General features: G+C 41.8%; 1 protein-coding gene across 1 annotated transcript; it reads left to right on the forward strand.

The window, feature by feature from the left end:
* The first annotated feature begins 2,207 nt into the window (after window positions 1–2,207).
* On the forward strand, window positions 2,208–3,407 carry LOC148732799 (uncharacterized). Its single transcript, XM_088757910.1, has one exon. The coding sequence runs from the start codon at window positions 2,208–2,210 to the stop codon at window positions 3,405–3,407; it is 1,200 nt and encodes a 399-aa protein (XP_088614036.1).
* The last annotated feature ends 10,431 nt before the right edge of the window (window positions 3,408–13,838 follow it).

Genomic DNA, 13,838 nt, shown 5'->3' on the forward strand with positions numbered 1-13,838 from the left:
AGCTATTTAACTACGAAAATATCAGATAAAAATGTTTTGGAGTAGGTTTATACTCCACTGGGTTATGAGCGGCCGTCCGTAAATATCGCCCGGAGGTGTGCAATATGAAAAAATCGAAAATCCCCAAACTTTGCCAGAATATAGGTCTGGATGAGCTATTTGTAGAAGATAATTTGAATATATCAACAAAGTTTCTACCTCAAATAACTCCAATAAATTTTTGGGCTACTCAAACTACCAAATTTTAGGACCCCAAGCAAAAGTGACTCAGAGGTCAAAACGCGCCGTTCCTTGTCACGCAATTGGAGTTGAAAAATCAACAATGCGCACGTGTAGAAAATAACAGACCGCTTTGGGAGCGAAATATCGTTACCAATCTGAATAAAAAGTTAACTTTGATCAACATTTGTCGTTTCTGCTGCTCAGCTTAACTGAGATTTAAAATTTTAGCGGTTATTTTCGAAACAAAACAAGCCCGCTGTGTCTCTATGTCCGGCAGCCGGACATTGTTTTCAAAATACTCCGTGTCCGGCAGTCAATTTCTTTTTTAATTTTCAGTTAATGATAACAAAGCCTTCTTTATATGGCTGAAAACTTCACCATTTCCCCCGTAGTGTGAGTTTTTGTGAGCTTGGCAACCGGTATGCCGGTATTCATAACTTTGAAGCTCGCCGCGAGCTTCCGGACAGGAAATTGAAAATACTCTGTGCCCGGCAGTCGAATATTTTCCCGAGTATTAAGTCATTACACTCAATGCAACACACTTGCGTTACGCACGTGATTTTACTGTGTAATTTAGTTAATCATCGCCATCTTTCGCAACCCCGTAACCCGATCTTTTCACGACCTTTGTAACGGGAACGACCTTAGGAAGCTTTAAGATACACGCGTTCGTCGCTTCTACGGAGAAATTTAGGAGTTGGAGAAATCTTTTTTGCCTTCACACAGCCAGCAGGAATTATAACGTAAGCTTAATTTTAGTTTATCCTCTGCCGCTTATTTCTAATTTAAGTTTATCCTCTGCCGCTTATTTCGTTCGTTGACGGAGAGTTCTCACTATTCGCAGCTATTCCGTTGCGTAACGCGTAAATTTTTTAATGTTGTAGTTTTCACCGCATGCTTCAGTGGTAACCAAGGAATAAATCGGGTTTAAAATCAGGCCTGTAGTGTGTAGTTGAACTCGGCGAACTCCGGATCAATACTTCCCGCAAGGACTTGGTTCGGGAACGCGAAAGTGAAAAGTTATAATCGATACACTTTATTGGAGTGCCGTTGTGCAACACCTCATGGTTTGTGCCGACGTGGATAGTCAATTGGACTTCCTTCCAGGGCTCGGATACCTGAACTACCCCACCGATTGCCCCCATCGTGGAAAGTCTGCCCCTGTCCATTCGATCTAAGTGGGAGAAACGTGTGGTACACTACGCGGAAAGATATGGGGATGCGTATTCCGGCTTCAAGGATTTCGCCGCCATGGTTCAAGATCAAGCCCGGTTAAAAAACCACCCCAATGTTTTGGCGAGCACACAACCAAACAACCAGAAACAAAGAACTCAAGAGAATAGACCGCGCCTTCCCCATACACCTAAAATGGAGCTGGAAGTAAACAGGAGAGTCTTCAAGTCAAACATGGAGAACGGAAACGCGCTAAGAGGGGAGGCTGAAGAGAAGAAGTATTGTCCCTTTCACCAGCGGAAAGGACGCCTTCTAAACGAGTGCAAAGCCTTCGAAAAGGAAGGCCTGGAAGCCAAGGACGAGTTCATTCGCCAAGTAGGACTATGCTTCCCCTGTCTGACGCAAGGACACAGATCAACCGAATGTTCTGCAGTAGTGAAATGTGCTAAGTGTGGAGATGGTCGCCACGCCACAGTCCTCCACAAGGAGAAGCCTTAAGCTACAAGAAGAGAGCACGGCGAGGAGGTCCAAACAGCCTGCACAGCCGTTTGTCGCGACCCTCACAGCGTCGGCGTTTCTTGTAGCAAAATCGTTCTAGTCGACGTTTTCAATGAGAATCTAGCACAAGAGCCGTGTCGTGTTTACGCAGTTCTAGACGACCAGAGCAACGCCTCCATGATAAACGGATAGCGGACAAATTGGGCGCAACCGGACCTAGCCTAAAATATTTACTGTCGACCTGCGGTGGCGGGAAGGAAGAGAAGTCTGGGAGAACAGTTTCCGGCGTTGTCTTACGTTCTATGGCAGGCAGAATGTCAAGACTACTCCAGCTCGTCGAGTTTACTAACATCCCCCAGGACAAACGAGAGATTATCACACCGGAAATGGCTAGACAATTTCCACACCTTCAAGAGATCGCTGAAGAGATCCCGGCTTACGACCACAAAGCGAAGGTTGAAATTCTCATCGGCAGGGACGCGCCTGAGCTACTGAAGATCAGGGAGAGCAGGAATGGTCCCAAAGGAGCCCCGTGGGCGCAACGACTCGACTTAGGGTGGACAGTATCCGGTCAAATGTGTCTAAATCGAGTGGGCGGTCCCATTCACATTTCCGCGCGTCGCACAGCAGTCGAATATCCAGACCCAACGCTCAGTTTTTCTTGGAGCAGCGAAGATATACGCTGCAATTCTGCGAAGCACGAGATCGTACCATGTCCTAACCAATACAAGATCAGAGAAAGATACGCGGAGAAAGGAGAAATTGGAGCCGATCTCTTCCGTACAACACCAGACGACAACATGGTGAGCATGTCGCGAAAAGACAGACGCTTTTTGGATATCATGGAGACGGGAATACAGAAAAACCAGTGTGGAAACTGGAAAATGCCGCTACCCTTTCGTCGCCCCAATTTCGCGATGCCCGACAATCGATCCTTAGCTGTCAACCGTCTCAATAGCCTGCTACGCACCTTGAAGAAGAAACCCAAAATGAAGGAAGATTACCTCCAGTTTATGGCCAAGGTTTTTGAGCGAGGCCATGCAGTTCCTGTCCTTCGAGAGGAGTTGTCGGTAACAACTTGCCTGAAGAAGAACGAACCTAACGAACACGACCACCAAGACCAGGACCAGATGGCACCTATCAGAAGTGGAGGTCAAGTATGGTATTTACCACACTTCGGGGTTTATCACCCCAGAAAACCGGACCAAATTCGTGTTGTGTTTGATTCGTCAGCCGAATTTCATGGAGTCTCACTGAACAAAGAACTACTCCCCGGGCCGGACCTCAAGAATAGCCTTACTGGAGTACTGATGCGCTTTCGTCAGGAAAGCGTTGCCGCGATGTGCGACATCGAACAAATGTTTCATTCGTTCCACGTGTCACCAGAGCACCAGAACTTTCTTCGATTCCTATGGTTCAAAGGTAACGATCCTTCGAAAGAAGTTATCGAGTACAAGATGAACGTTCACTTGTTCGGCAATGGACCCAGTCCCGCATTGCCACCTTTGGTTTAAGGAAGACGGCAGATAACGGCGAGGAGAAGTATGGCAAGGCAACGAGAGATTTCGTTTATAGAAACTTTTACGTAGAAGATGGGTTGACTTCATGTCCCACAGAGAGCGAAACCATTAAGCTAATCAGAAACGCCCAAGCCATGTTTGCCGCTGCAAACCTAAGATTACACAAAGTCGTCTCCAACTCAGTGGGCGTCATGGAGGCACTGCCTGCGGAAGATCGTGCTAAGAGCGTCAGCGATATAGACCTGCGTCGCGATGTACTGCCAACACAGCGTTCGCTCGGGGTCCATTGGGAGATCGAGAAGGACGAATTCACTTTCCGCGTTTCATTGCCAGAAATGCCCTTTACACGGAGAGGAGTACTGTCTACTATAAACTCTGTGTACGACCCACTGGGGCTCGCATCTCCAGTAATCTTGGAAGGCAAGCTAATCCTACAGCAACTCGTCCTCATGGGAAAGAAGGCCAACGACAACAATCCCCTTGGCTGGGACGATCCACTCCCGGAGAATATGAAAAAACGCTTGAGTCGTTGGAGAGATGACCTCCCCAACCTAGAGGAGGTATACATCCCTCGATGCTACCACCCCGAAGGATTTGGCACCATCGAACGAAGAGAGATACACGCGTTTTCCGACGCAAGCAAGGAAGCCATTGGAACTGCTCTCTACTTGCGAGAGATCAGCTCTGGAGGAGACATAAGTGTTTCACTCCTGTTCGGACGATCCAAAATCGCACCCACCCGCTCATCGAGCATACCCAGACTCGAGTTGTGCAGTGCGGTTCTAGGCCGTGTTATTGTTGTTTACATGGCTAAAGAGCACGATTACCAGTTTTGAAACTGCCGTGAATTGCAGTGTTTTCCACGAGCTCCCGGACACCAAATCGTAATACTCCGTGTCCGGCAGTGAAATATTTCCCGAATACTAAGTCGTTCTACTCAGTATATTCGGGCTATAACAGTTGACAGTTGACAGTTACTCGAGTTTCACACACAACGCGATGAGCTTATGTTTCTGTTTGAATCTACATGTATATATTTGTATCAACACATGTTTATGTTAATGTATGTATCTATTTTTAGGGAAGTACGCAGCCTGGGAGGGTGGTTTGCGAGCGCCAGAGTCCGGGGCATGTGCCTCCCTGAAAATTTCGAAGAATCATGTTTTAGTCCGCATTCCTTGCATTCTGAGGTCTCATTGCATCATATGTTTTCTAATAGTTCCTCTTTTTTAACACTCACTCCTCCCTAACCCTAACCCTAACCCTTTGTGGCCAGTCCGTACTGTGCACTCTCGACAATTGTTTGTTTGTTTGTTTTGTTTCATGTAAGACATCATAAAATATATAACATTTCGTAACTAATTAGATGAGGTAAATTCAAAGTTTTATGTCAACCGCCATTGTGGTACGTATCTTTCTCATATCACTTGATGAAAAAGGGAGGCTCTCATGAGCTCGTTACAACATGTTCGTGCATAGGCCATTGCAGAAGCGTGAGAGGACTGGGAAAGATTGTAGTTGTTTTCCGTTTGTTTGAAAAACTAAGATATTCAAATGAAAGATCAACTAAATTTGAGAGTATTAACCAGGAATGCAAGTATTTAGAGGAGGAAAATGGCAAAATGACAAATGTCACCTAAAATAGAGAGTTTGCATGGATTGGGTAGACAGGGCAAAAAATTTTAAGGGTTTGTATGGAATTTTTGCAACTTTTGCAAGGCTCCAATTTCGACACTTTTCCGCTGAAAACTCTCAAACTTGGCTGGGTAGCTTTTCATTCAGTAACATTTCAGTTGAAATGTTTAGATTTTCAATGTAATAAATATAAGAAACTCGTCCCAGTCCTCTCTCGTTTCTGCAATGGGCCATTAAGATCGAATTAGAATTTAGAACTGATGGTTTTTGTGGAGGGAGTGTTAGGAAAAGGTTGAATGGTTTAGGTGACCATAAGGATAAAAAATTCGATAAAACTCAACAAATACTTTAATCCACATCTGTCCAGCCAAAACTACATACTTGTGAGCACATGTCTTACAATCTCATGATTTCCGAGAACAGGACAGGCACGTAACAGTGCTTACAGGTATCATGACATTCCTAACAGGGAGGAAAACCGGGGAATCTGGAGTAAAACCCTCGGAGCAAGGACGAGGACCATGCAACAAGGAGCCCATGGGCTCCTGACCCATTTATGACGCCAGGTCCAGGAATCCAACTCGGGCCACATTGGTGGGAGGCGAGCGCTCTCGCCATTGCGCCACTCCTGCTTCCTTTCAACTTCGCAGCTGTAAAAATTAATGAAGGTGTTGGGAAAAGAATCTGAAAAGACTCAAAGACAAGGTATGTCATTCGTACTGAATAACATTGATTCGCATTCCATCAAGTGAGACATGTTTATAAACATTAGGGTGTTGAGACTGCGCAGTACGGACTGGAGATCACCCAATAGATTCGAGCTACACCATTTTATGTTCACGAGACTGCTGGAACCCCCCTTCCTTCTCCCACGAGCCACAAAGAGTTAGGGTTAGTGGGGAGTGAGTGTTAAAAAAGAGGAACTATTAGAAAACATATGATGTAATGAGACCTCAGAATGCAAGGAATGCGGACTAAAACATGATTCTTCGAAATTTTCAGGGAGGCATACGCCCCGGACTCTGGCACTCGCAAACCACCCTCCCAGGCTGCGTACTTCCCTGAAAATAGATACATACATTAACATAAACATGTGTTGATACAAATATATACATGTAGAGTGAAACAGAAACATAAGCTCATCGCGTTGTGCGTGAAACTCGAGTAACTGTCAACTGTTATAGCTCGAATACACTGAGGAGAACGACTTAATATCCGGGAAACATTTCACTGCCGGACACGGAGTATTTACGATTTCGTTTCCGGAAGCTCGTGGAAAACACCACAATAGTCCATTTTACAGTTGTGTGCTTGGTTGCCAAGCCTTTGAACGGGAGTGAGGCTAGAGATGACCTTGTTATGATACAAACCTTGCTGCCTTTCAAATGTAAATCACTTTGTTATCATGCTAAAAGATACAGGTCTCTATCACAACAAGGTCATCTTTAGCCTCACTCTGAATCAAAGGCTTGGCAACTAAGTACACAACTGTAAAATGGCCCATTCACAGCAGTTTCAAAACTGGTAATCGTGCTCTTTAACCATGTAAACAACAATAACACCGCCTAGGATGGTATAGCTCGAATATATTGAGTGTAATGACTTAATATTCGGGAAAATATTCGACTGCCGGACACGGAGTATTTTCAATTTCCTTTCCGGAAGCTCGCGGCGAGCTTCAAAGTTAAGAATACCGGCATACCGGTTGCCGAGCTCACAAAACTCACACTACGGTGGAAATAGTGAAGTTTTCAGCCATATAAAGAAGGCTTTGTTATTATTAACAAAAAGTTAAAAAAGAAATTGACTGCCGAACGCGGAGTATTTTGAAAACACAGCGAAAGAAGCCAAAATGTAATATCGTCCAGTTCGAAGCGGCCAAGAACGGATACAAACCGTAAGATAAATATGTTTTCCATATTTACACTTTGATTTGTGCATTATTTATAAATTTTTACATACCAAGCATCAGCGCTAAATATTGATTGTGTATTCGCTGCGTGAACTGCCCTTTGATGTCTCAAAATGTTCAGTAAGGCTGAACCATTAAGGCGTCTTTACCAGAAACAATGGCACTCTTCTACTATATTCAGTTTTTTTCGTTTGGGACGTTGAATTATGCACGAATACTTTTTGGGGGAGTTTTTCCCTCTATTCACCCCCCCCCCCTCCTCTTTTGCATTCACTGATCTGTTGACATTTTACAGGCTTCATCAAATAAGCTTTCAAAGATTATCTAATCAGTGGTCTGTAATTTTTTGACATCTTGATTAGTGCAGGAACATGAATTGTGTATTCGCTTCAAAAGCCGCAGCCGTTGACTGCCCTCCGCTGATCTAAATGTTCTGTTAGGATTGCGTGACAGGCCGTAAACACGAGCACTCTTCCTTCATATTCAATACTATTTGTTTGGGAACCTTAAATTATACTTGAATGCTCGTGGTGGGGGATTTTTTTTTCGCTAAATTTACCCCCTCATCTTTTTCATTCACTAATCTGATGACATTGGTTACTGTGGCCCACAGGTGCCACTGCTGCACACTGTAAAACAAACACGTTTCTAATTAAAACCTTGCTTTCTCTTTGCAATTATTCTTGTTTTCCATACAAATATAAGCCTGTTGCTTAGAAATTGACCTCCTCTGTAGAAATGAGCCTCCTCTGTAGAAATCAGCTTCCTCCGTAGAAATGAGCCTCCTCCGTAGAAATGAGCCTCCTCCGTGGAAGTGGAAATCAAAGTACTGATACCTATAGCCCAGGCTTCTCTCTAGTAGCAGTCCGCCATTTTGATAATGGCGAATTTTTGCAGCTCATGTGGCGAAAATCTGGGCCAGTATGCCATGGCCAATTTTTGCCCCAAATGTGGGACGAAAGTGCACGCAGGTTAGCGATCGTTTCTTTTTTTTTTTTTTGCTGTGTTTGAAATGTGATTTCATATTTTATATAAAACCTGATAAACAACGATGATCGAGTACTACAACTAAATAAAGTTAGCCTGCTCCTTGCAAAAGAGGAATGAAAGCCACACAATTTTTATTAATTACATTTTAGTGTAGCTTGTTTACATTGTTTTCCCTGAAATATTTTATTTTCTAGTTGGATATTCATGTATACTGTCAAGGCCTTATCTTTATTAACTATTCCCAAAATGTTACTGGTGGCCTACCTATTTTTCACTTGAATCGTTGCAGTATAGACTAGGGTATATCCAGGTGCACACGCACCCCATAATCTTGGTGTTGTTTGAATATTAGCAATACCACGAAATACTGGGGTACCTGTGCTACCAACAAGCTTGGTAGTTACAAATACTTTTGCCTCAACTTGCAAGATAACTTTAAACATTATTTTTTTTAGAGTTCAATGTGATAGAGAGCGTGGTAATAGAGAAGTATTTCCATTTTGGTTATGATTATAAAACAATCACAGGTCTGGTACAGGTCTACCATGGCATCACCATGAGTTTTCGCACTATTAAAAAGGAGACTTCAGAGCTATAATCTTGTGAAAAAGAAAATAAACGTCGATGAAGACTTGATTAGGAACATTATTAGAAGTGAAATGCAAGGGCCAGGACAGCTTACTGGTTACAGGAAGATGTGATATATACTAAGAATCAAACACCATGTACATGCACCAAGAAGGCCTGTTGTTCAAATTCTTCATGAACTTTCGATGATTTCAAACGACCTCCAAAAAGCTCCCCGTGTGCAGTACACAAAACATCTACTCGATCATCGTTTACCAGGTTTTATATAAAACATGAAAACACATTTCAAACACAGAAAAAAAAAACAGAAACGATCACTAACCTGCGTGCACTTTCGTGCCACATATGGGGCAAAAATTGGTCATGGCATACTGGCCCAGATTTTCGCCACACGAGCTGCAAAAATTCGCCATTATCAAAATGGCGGACTGCTACAAGAGAGAAGCCTGGGCTATAGGTACCAGTACCATGATTTCCACGGAGGAGGCTCATTTCTACGGAGGAAGCTGATTTCTACAGAGGAGGCTCATTTCTACAGAGGAGGTCAATTTCTAAGCAACAGGCTTATATTTGTATGGAAAACAGGAACAATTGCAAAGAGAAAGCAAGGTTTCAATTAGAAACATGTTTGTTTTACAGTGTGCAGCAGTGGCACCTGTGGGCCCCCGTACATTGTTTTTCAGGCTTCATCAGATAAGCTTTCAAAGTTCATTTGATCAGTGGTAATTTTTTACATCTTGATTGGTGGAGGAACACATTGTATACTCGTCATGTTATTGCGTTTTTACTTGTAGGGTTGTTCTACTTGTGAAGCTACAAGCTTCCCACATTATTAGGTGGGAGAAGATTTACGCAGATAGGTATTGTCCTGTTTTACAAGTGTCTGGGAATCATGACCAAACATCAAGCGCTTAGCACGTAATAACTGATACGATCACTTTAACACTTTCGATAAACATAGATAAAATGAACGTCTTCACGTATGACACACAATCAGAGTACTTGTGCGTCGATAATCTGTACCACGGTGCGCTTTTGCACAGTTGTATCGTAATGGCAATAAAAAAAAAAGTATTTTTATAGGATTACACAATTACTGGTGAACCAGTAGTTTCCATTGTGGTCCTCGCAAACGCATGAAACAAATGGTCTAAATTGAACATAACATCATTAAGAACATGATTAAGAACCCCAACCGGCCGGAGGCAAACCAGCTGGCTATTTACAAGCGTGGCCAAGGATCTGAACTCGGGGCTACCGTGAAACAAATCCAGTGGTCAGGGTGGGACTTGAACCCGGGAGCAGCGGATTACAAATCCGACACTCTAACCACTCATCCACACTGCCTCCTAAATCTGTAGCTATTCTGAACTTGTTGGAGGGCCTTGTGGATGCGTGGGTTCTAACCCGACAAATGCTTTATGTGAGGCGATAGAAACATGCAGAAGAGACATCAAGAGTCACCTTAGTTTTATGACTGCTTTGATTCAACTTTGAAAACGGAGGTAGATTTTCTTCTCGCCAGGGCAGGTAACATCTCAATATTTTTCACGATTTCTTATTAATTCTGTGGACGTTATGTAGTGTATAAACAATAAGATAACTCGAGAAGGTACCTAACGATGGTTATTGAAGGCCTTGTACATGTAATTTTCCTTCAGTTTTTTTCCCGAGTTATATTTCCCTTATTAATTAACAAAAGTATGAGAAAATTAGGTTGTTGACGATGGTGACGACAGCGGATAAAGACATGCTTTTAGTTATTACAAGCATTTTCAGGCATGAGTCCCCCAAAAATGGCGTTCACGCATAATTCAACGTTCCCAATGAAATAATTAACAATTACTCCACGAGCGCGCGTTGGATATGAGATGATAGATAGCCAACGAGGCGCGTAGCTTACTGCTTATTGAAAACTGGACCATTGGATAATACAATTCAAGACTTTTTATTGGCTTAGCCATTATGGTATATCAGCCAATATACCATAATCTACAAATATGGTAAGCGTACGAGTCAGCTTAAAAGGGAGCTAAAAAATTTAATAAAATTTAATGATCTAATTTAACGTATTCAATAAAACAATTATTCCACTCGCGCTTGTTGGATATGAGATGATTATAGACAACTCGGCGCTACGCGCCTCGTTGGCTATCTATCATCTCATATCCAACGCGCTCTCGTGGAATAATTGTTAAATATAAAGGAAGAGTGCAAGGTGTTTGAGGTAAAAATGCGTGCTCCTGCGATTGTGGCCCAGGACTTGTGGATCTGCCTGTTACGCATTCCTTACCGAACATTTCAAGACATCGGAGGGCAGTTCACGTAGCGAATACACAAACAATAATTGGCGCTGATGCATGGTAGGTATAAATTTATAAACAATACTCAAATCAAAGTGTACATATGGCAAACATATTTATTTTACGGTTTGTATCCTTCCTCGGCCGCTTCAACTGGACGATGTTACATTTTGGCTTGTTTTGTTTCGAAAATAACCGCTAAAATTTTAAATCTCAGTTAAGCTGAGCAGCAGAAACGACAAATGTTGATCTAAGTTAACTTTTTATTCAGATTGGTAACGACATTTCGCTCCCAAAGCGGTCTGTTATCTTTTCCACGTGCGCATTGTTGATTTTTCAACTCCAATTGAGTGACAAGGAATGGCGCGTTTTGACCTCTGTATCACTCACTTTTGCTTGGGGTCCTAAAATTTCGTAGTTTGAGTAGCCCAAAAATTTATTGGAGTTATTTGAAGTAGAAACCTTGTTCTTTTGCTGGATTAACTTGATATAACCTCATGCCGTGTATCAAGGTGCGATTTGACACTCTCAATTTTGCCATTTTTTGTCCGCCAAAATGAGTGAAATACTAAAAAAAAACAAAAATTCCCCAAAAATTGAGACTGCAACGGAATCGAACGAAGAACACTTCTGACTATTTTTAAATACGCGTCCTTTTCGTTAGGAAAATGTTTGGTCACATTTACTGTTTTGTTTGTTTTCAAGGGACGTTCAAATAATGGTTGTCTAAACCTCGTGCAGCTGGCATGAGAGCCACAAAACCGATTTTGCCGCCGTTCGCGAAATATAAAAATGCAATTGAACTCAAAGTATTTTTTTTAGAAATAGCTCATCCAAACCTATATCCTGGCAAAGTTTGGGGTTTTCGATATTTCCATATTGCACACCTCCAGGCGATATTATTGACGGCCGCTCTTAAAAGCCTTGGATGGTTTTCAAAGTCTTTTTCAATCACGATCAGCCGTCGAGGAAATGAAAGATAGGGGAGAGTGAAACGAGCTACTTCAAACGATATTAACCTACTAACACTCATGAATACATCAAAAGAAAAATTCATTCCTATGGACATTTGTAATTACAATTATTTTGGACATTGGTGAACTGACATATAAGCGTTGGCGAACTGACATTAGACGTTGGCGAATCGACCTCATAAGTTAGCGAATCGACCGGTAACTGTACCGAATGTACCAAGTTAAGGGCACGACAAAACATCTTGTTTCTTATCAACATTTTGATGCGCAGTAGATGTTCCAATCCGGCTTACGACTTAAAATACAGAGTTTATGATTCAGGGGTATTTACAATTTGTAAAACTGAACTCCTTAGTATGGCTTTCTCTGAGAGCCTCATTTTGAATCCCAAATGAAGAGGTAGACGGTCCATTTGACATGTCAATACTATCGATCATTTATACACAAAAACGTTTTTCAATGATCAACTATTAACCATTAACGATAAGACCCAGAGGGTTCATGTATATATGGAAGACCCATGAAAAGATACTCATTTAAATTTCCACGATATTTTGCTTTCTTGCTAGAGATTTTTACCACAACTAGTAGCAAGTGATGGATGACAAAAACTATCCAAGTTTTCCAGAAGAAAACAATTATTGAATTCATGTTAAATTTTTTGATGTTTATTGGCGCACAGAGTGAGGAAAGTAAATCAATGATAACATGAAGGAAGTTATTTTAATTTCTCACATTGCTCCTAATGTCAAACGATATCATCTTTAATAGTTCCTGTGTTTTTGGTAGCAAAATATTTTGAAAAAGAGTGAATACGTTTAAATAACCACGATGAGCAACAAGCAAGTTTATGACAGTGGCATGTATTGCAAAAATTGAGGAGGCCATGAAATTAAAGCTGAAAGGCGTGAGATTCTGGTGAAACATTGATTTCACTTGCACGTATCCGATACAGGAGACTCAGTTGAAAGAATACCGCAACTAGAATACCTCAGGCGCTGAAATGACCATGATTGGATACCAAACAATCACGCCAATTTTCGTGGTTTTTAGTTGAAGTATTTTTGAAGTGTTAAATGGGACTGTTCATAGTTTCCTTTGTCAAACACAAGATTCCTCAAGGTGAAGGAACTTCAACACTCCAATGATCATGATGATACATTTAACTTTCATGCTTTTAACAAACTAATTGTTGAATAATGATCTCAACTCATTGACGCGGATAGCTGTTTTACACGATGTTGTGGCACATGATATTACACGACGAATTGCAACCCTTCTAAACCTTTAGTTACTCTCAGAGGGGAGCATATGCATGCTAAAAGCCTTCCCGTTCTTCCGAACATAATGTAAAAGTTACATCACGGCTACGCGCGGTTTTCAGACAAACAACGCAGGTTAATAGCCGACCACAATAATGTGGTTTAGTTTATACCGAGCACCGTCGCTGATGATGACGTCCAGTTCCGTTTGATGTAGAGAAAATACAAATGAGCATATGAAAGCTTCAGTTATTGAGAATGACCGTTGAGTTAGGGAAACGGGTGTGCGAAACATCCTGTTAAATGCTAACTTCAATTCTAAACTGATCTACGACTAAAATTTGATAATCAACTAAGAAGTAGATAATCGACAAAGACAAAGCGTCTCTGATTGATATGCTTAGCCCCCAGAGAGAAAAACTGAGCCTAGTATCTAGCTGTACACAGACTCGAGGAACACTGGCAAGTTTCAACGAACAAAATAACTAGTATTTCCATACTCCTTTGATTGCGAGAATCGCATCTAAAATAAAGATATTTTTCCTTTACTATTTTATTCAAGTTAATGGCATGAACAGTCACGGACAGAGCTTTTGCGAAGCAACTGGCAACATAATTTTTTCGTTGAATTCTGAGATCAAAACGTAAAATTTCGCACAATGTAGTCATTGAGACACCATTGCTTCCTTTAGAGCTGGTATTTGCTGAAAGGCTCTTATAGGAGACCCCATTCCGGGATTGTTTGACCAAATTTAGCTTAA

The sequence above is a fragment of the Stylophora pistillata genome, chromosome 4, assembly GCF_964205215.1.
Source record: "Stylophora pistillata chromosome 4, jaStyPist1.2, whole genome shotgun sequence".
Classification (NCBI taxonomy): Eukaryota; Metazoa; Cnidaria; class Anthozoa; order Scleractinia; family Pocilloporidae; genus Stylophora; species Stylophora pistillata.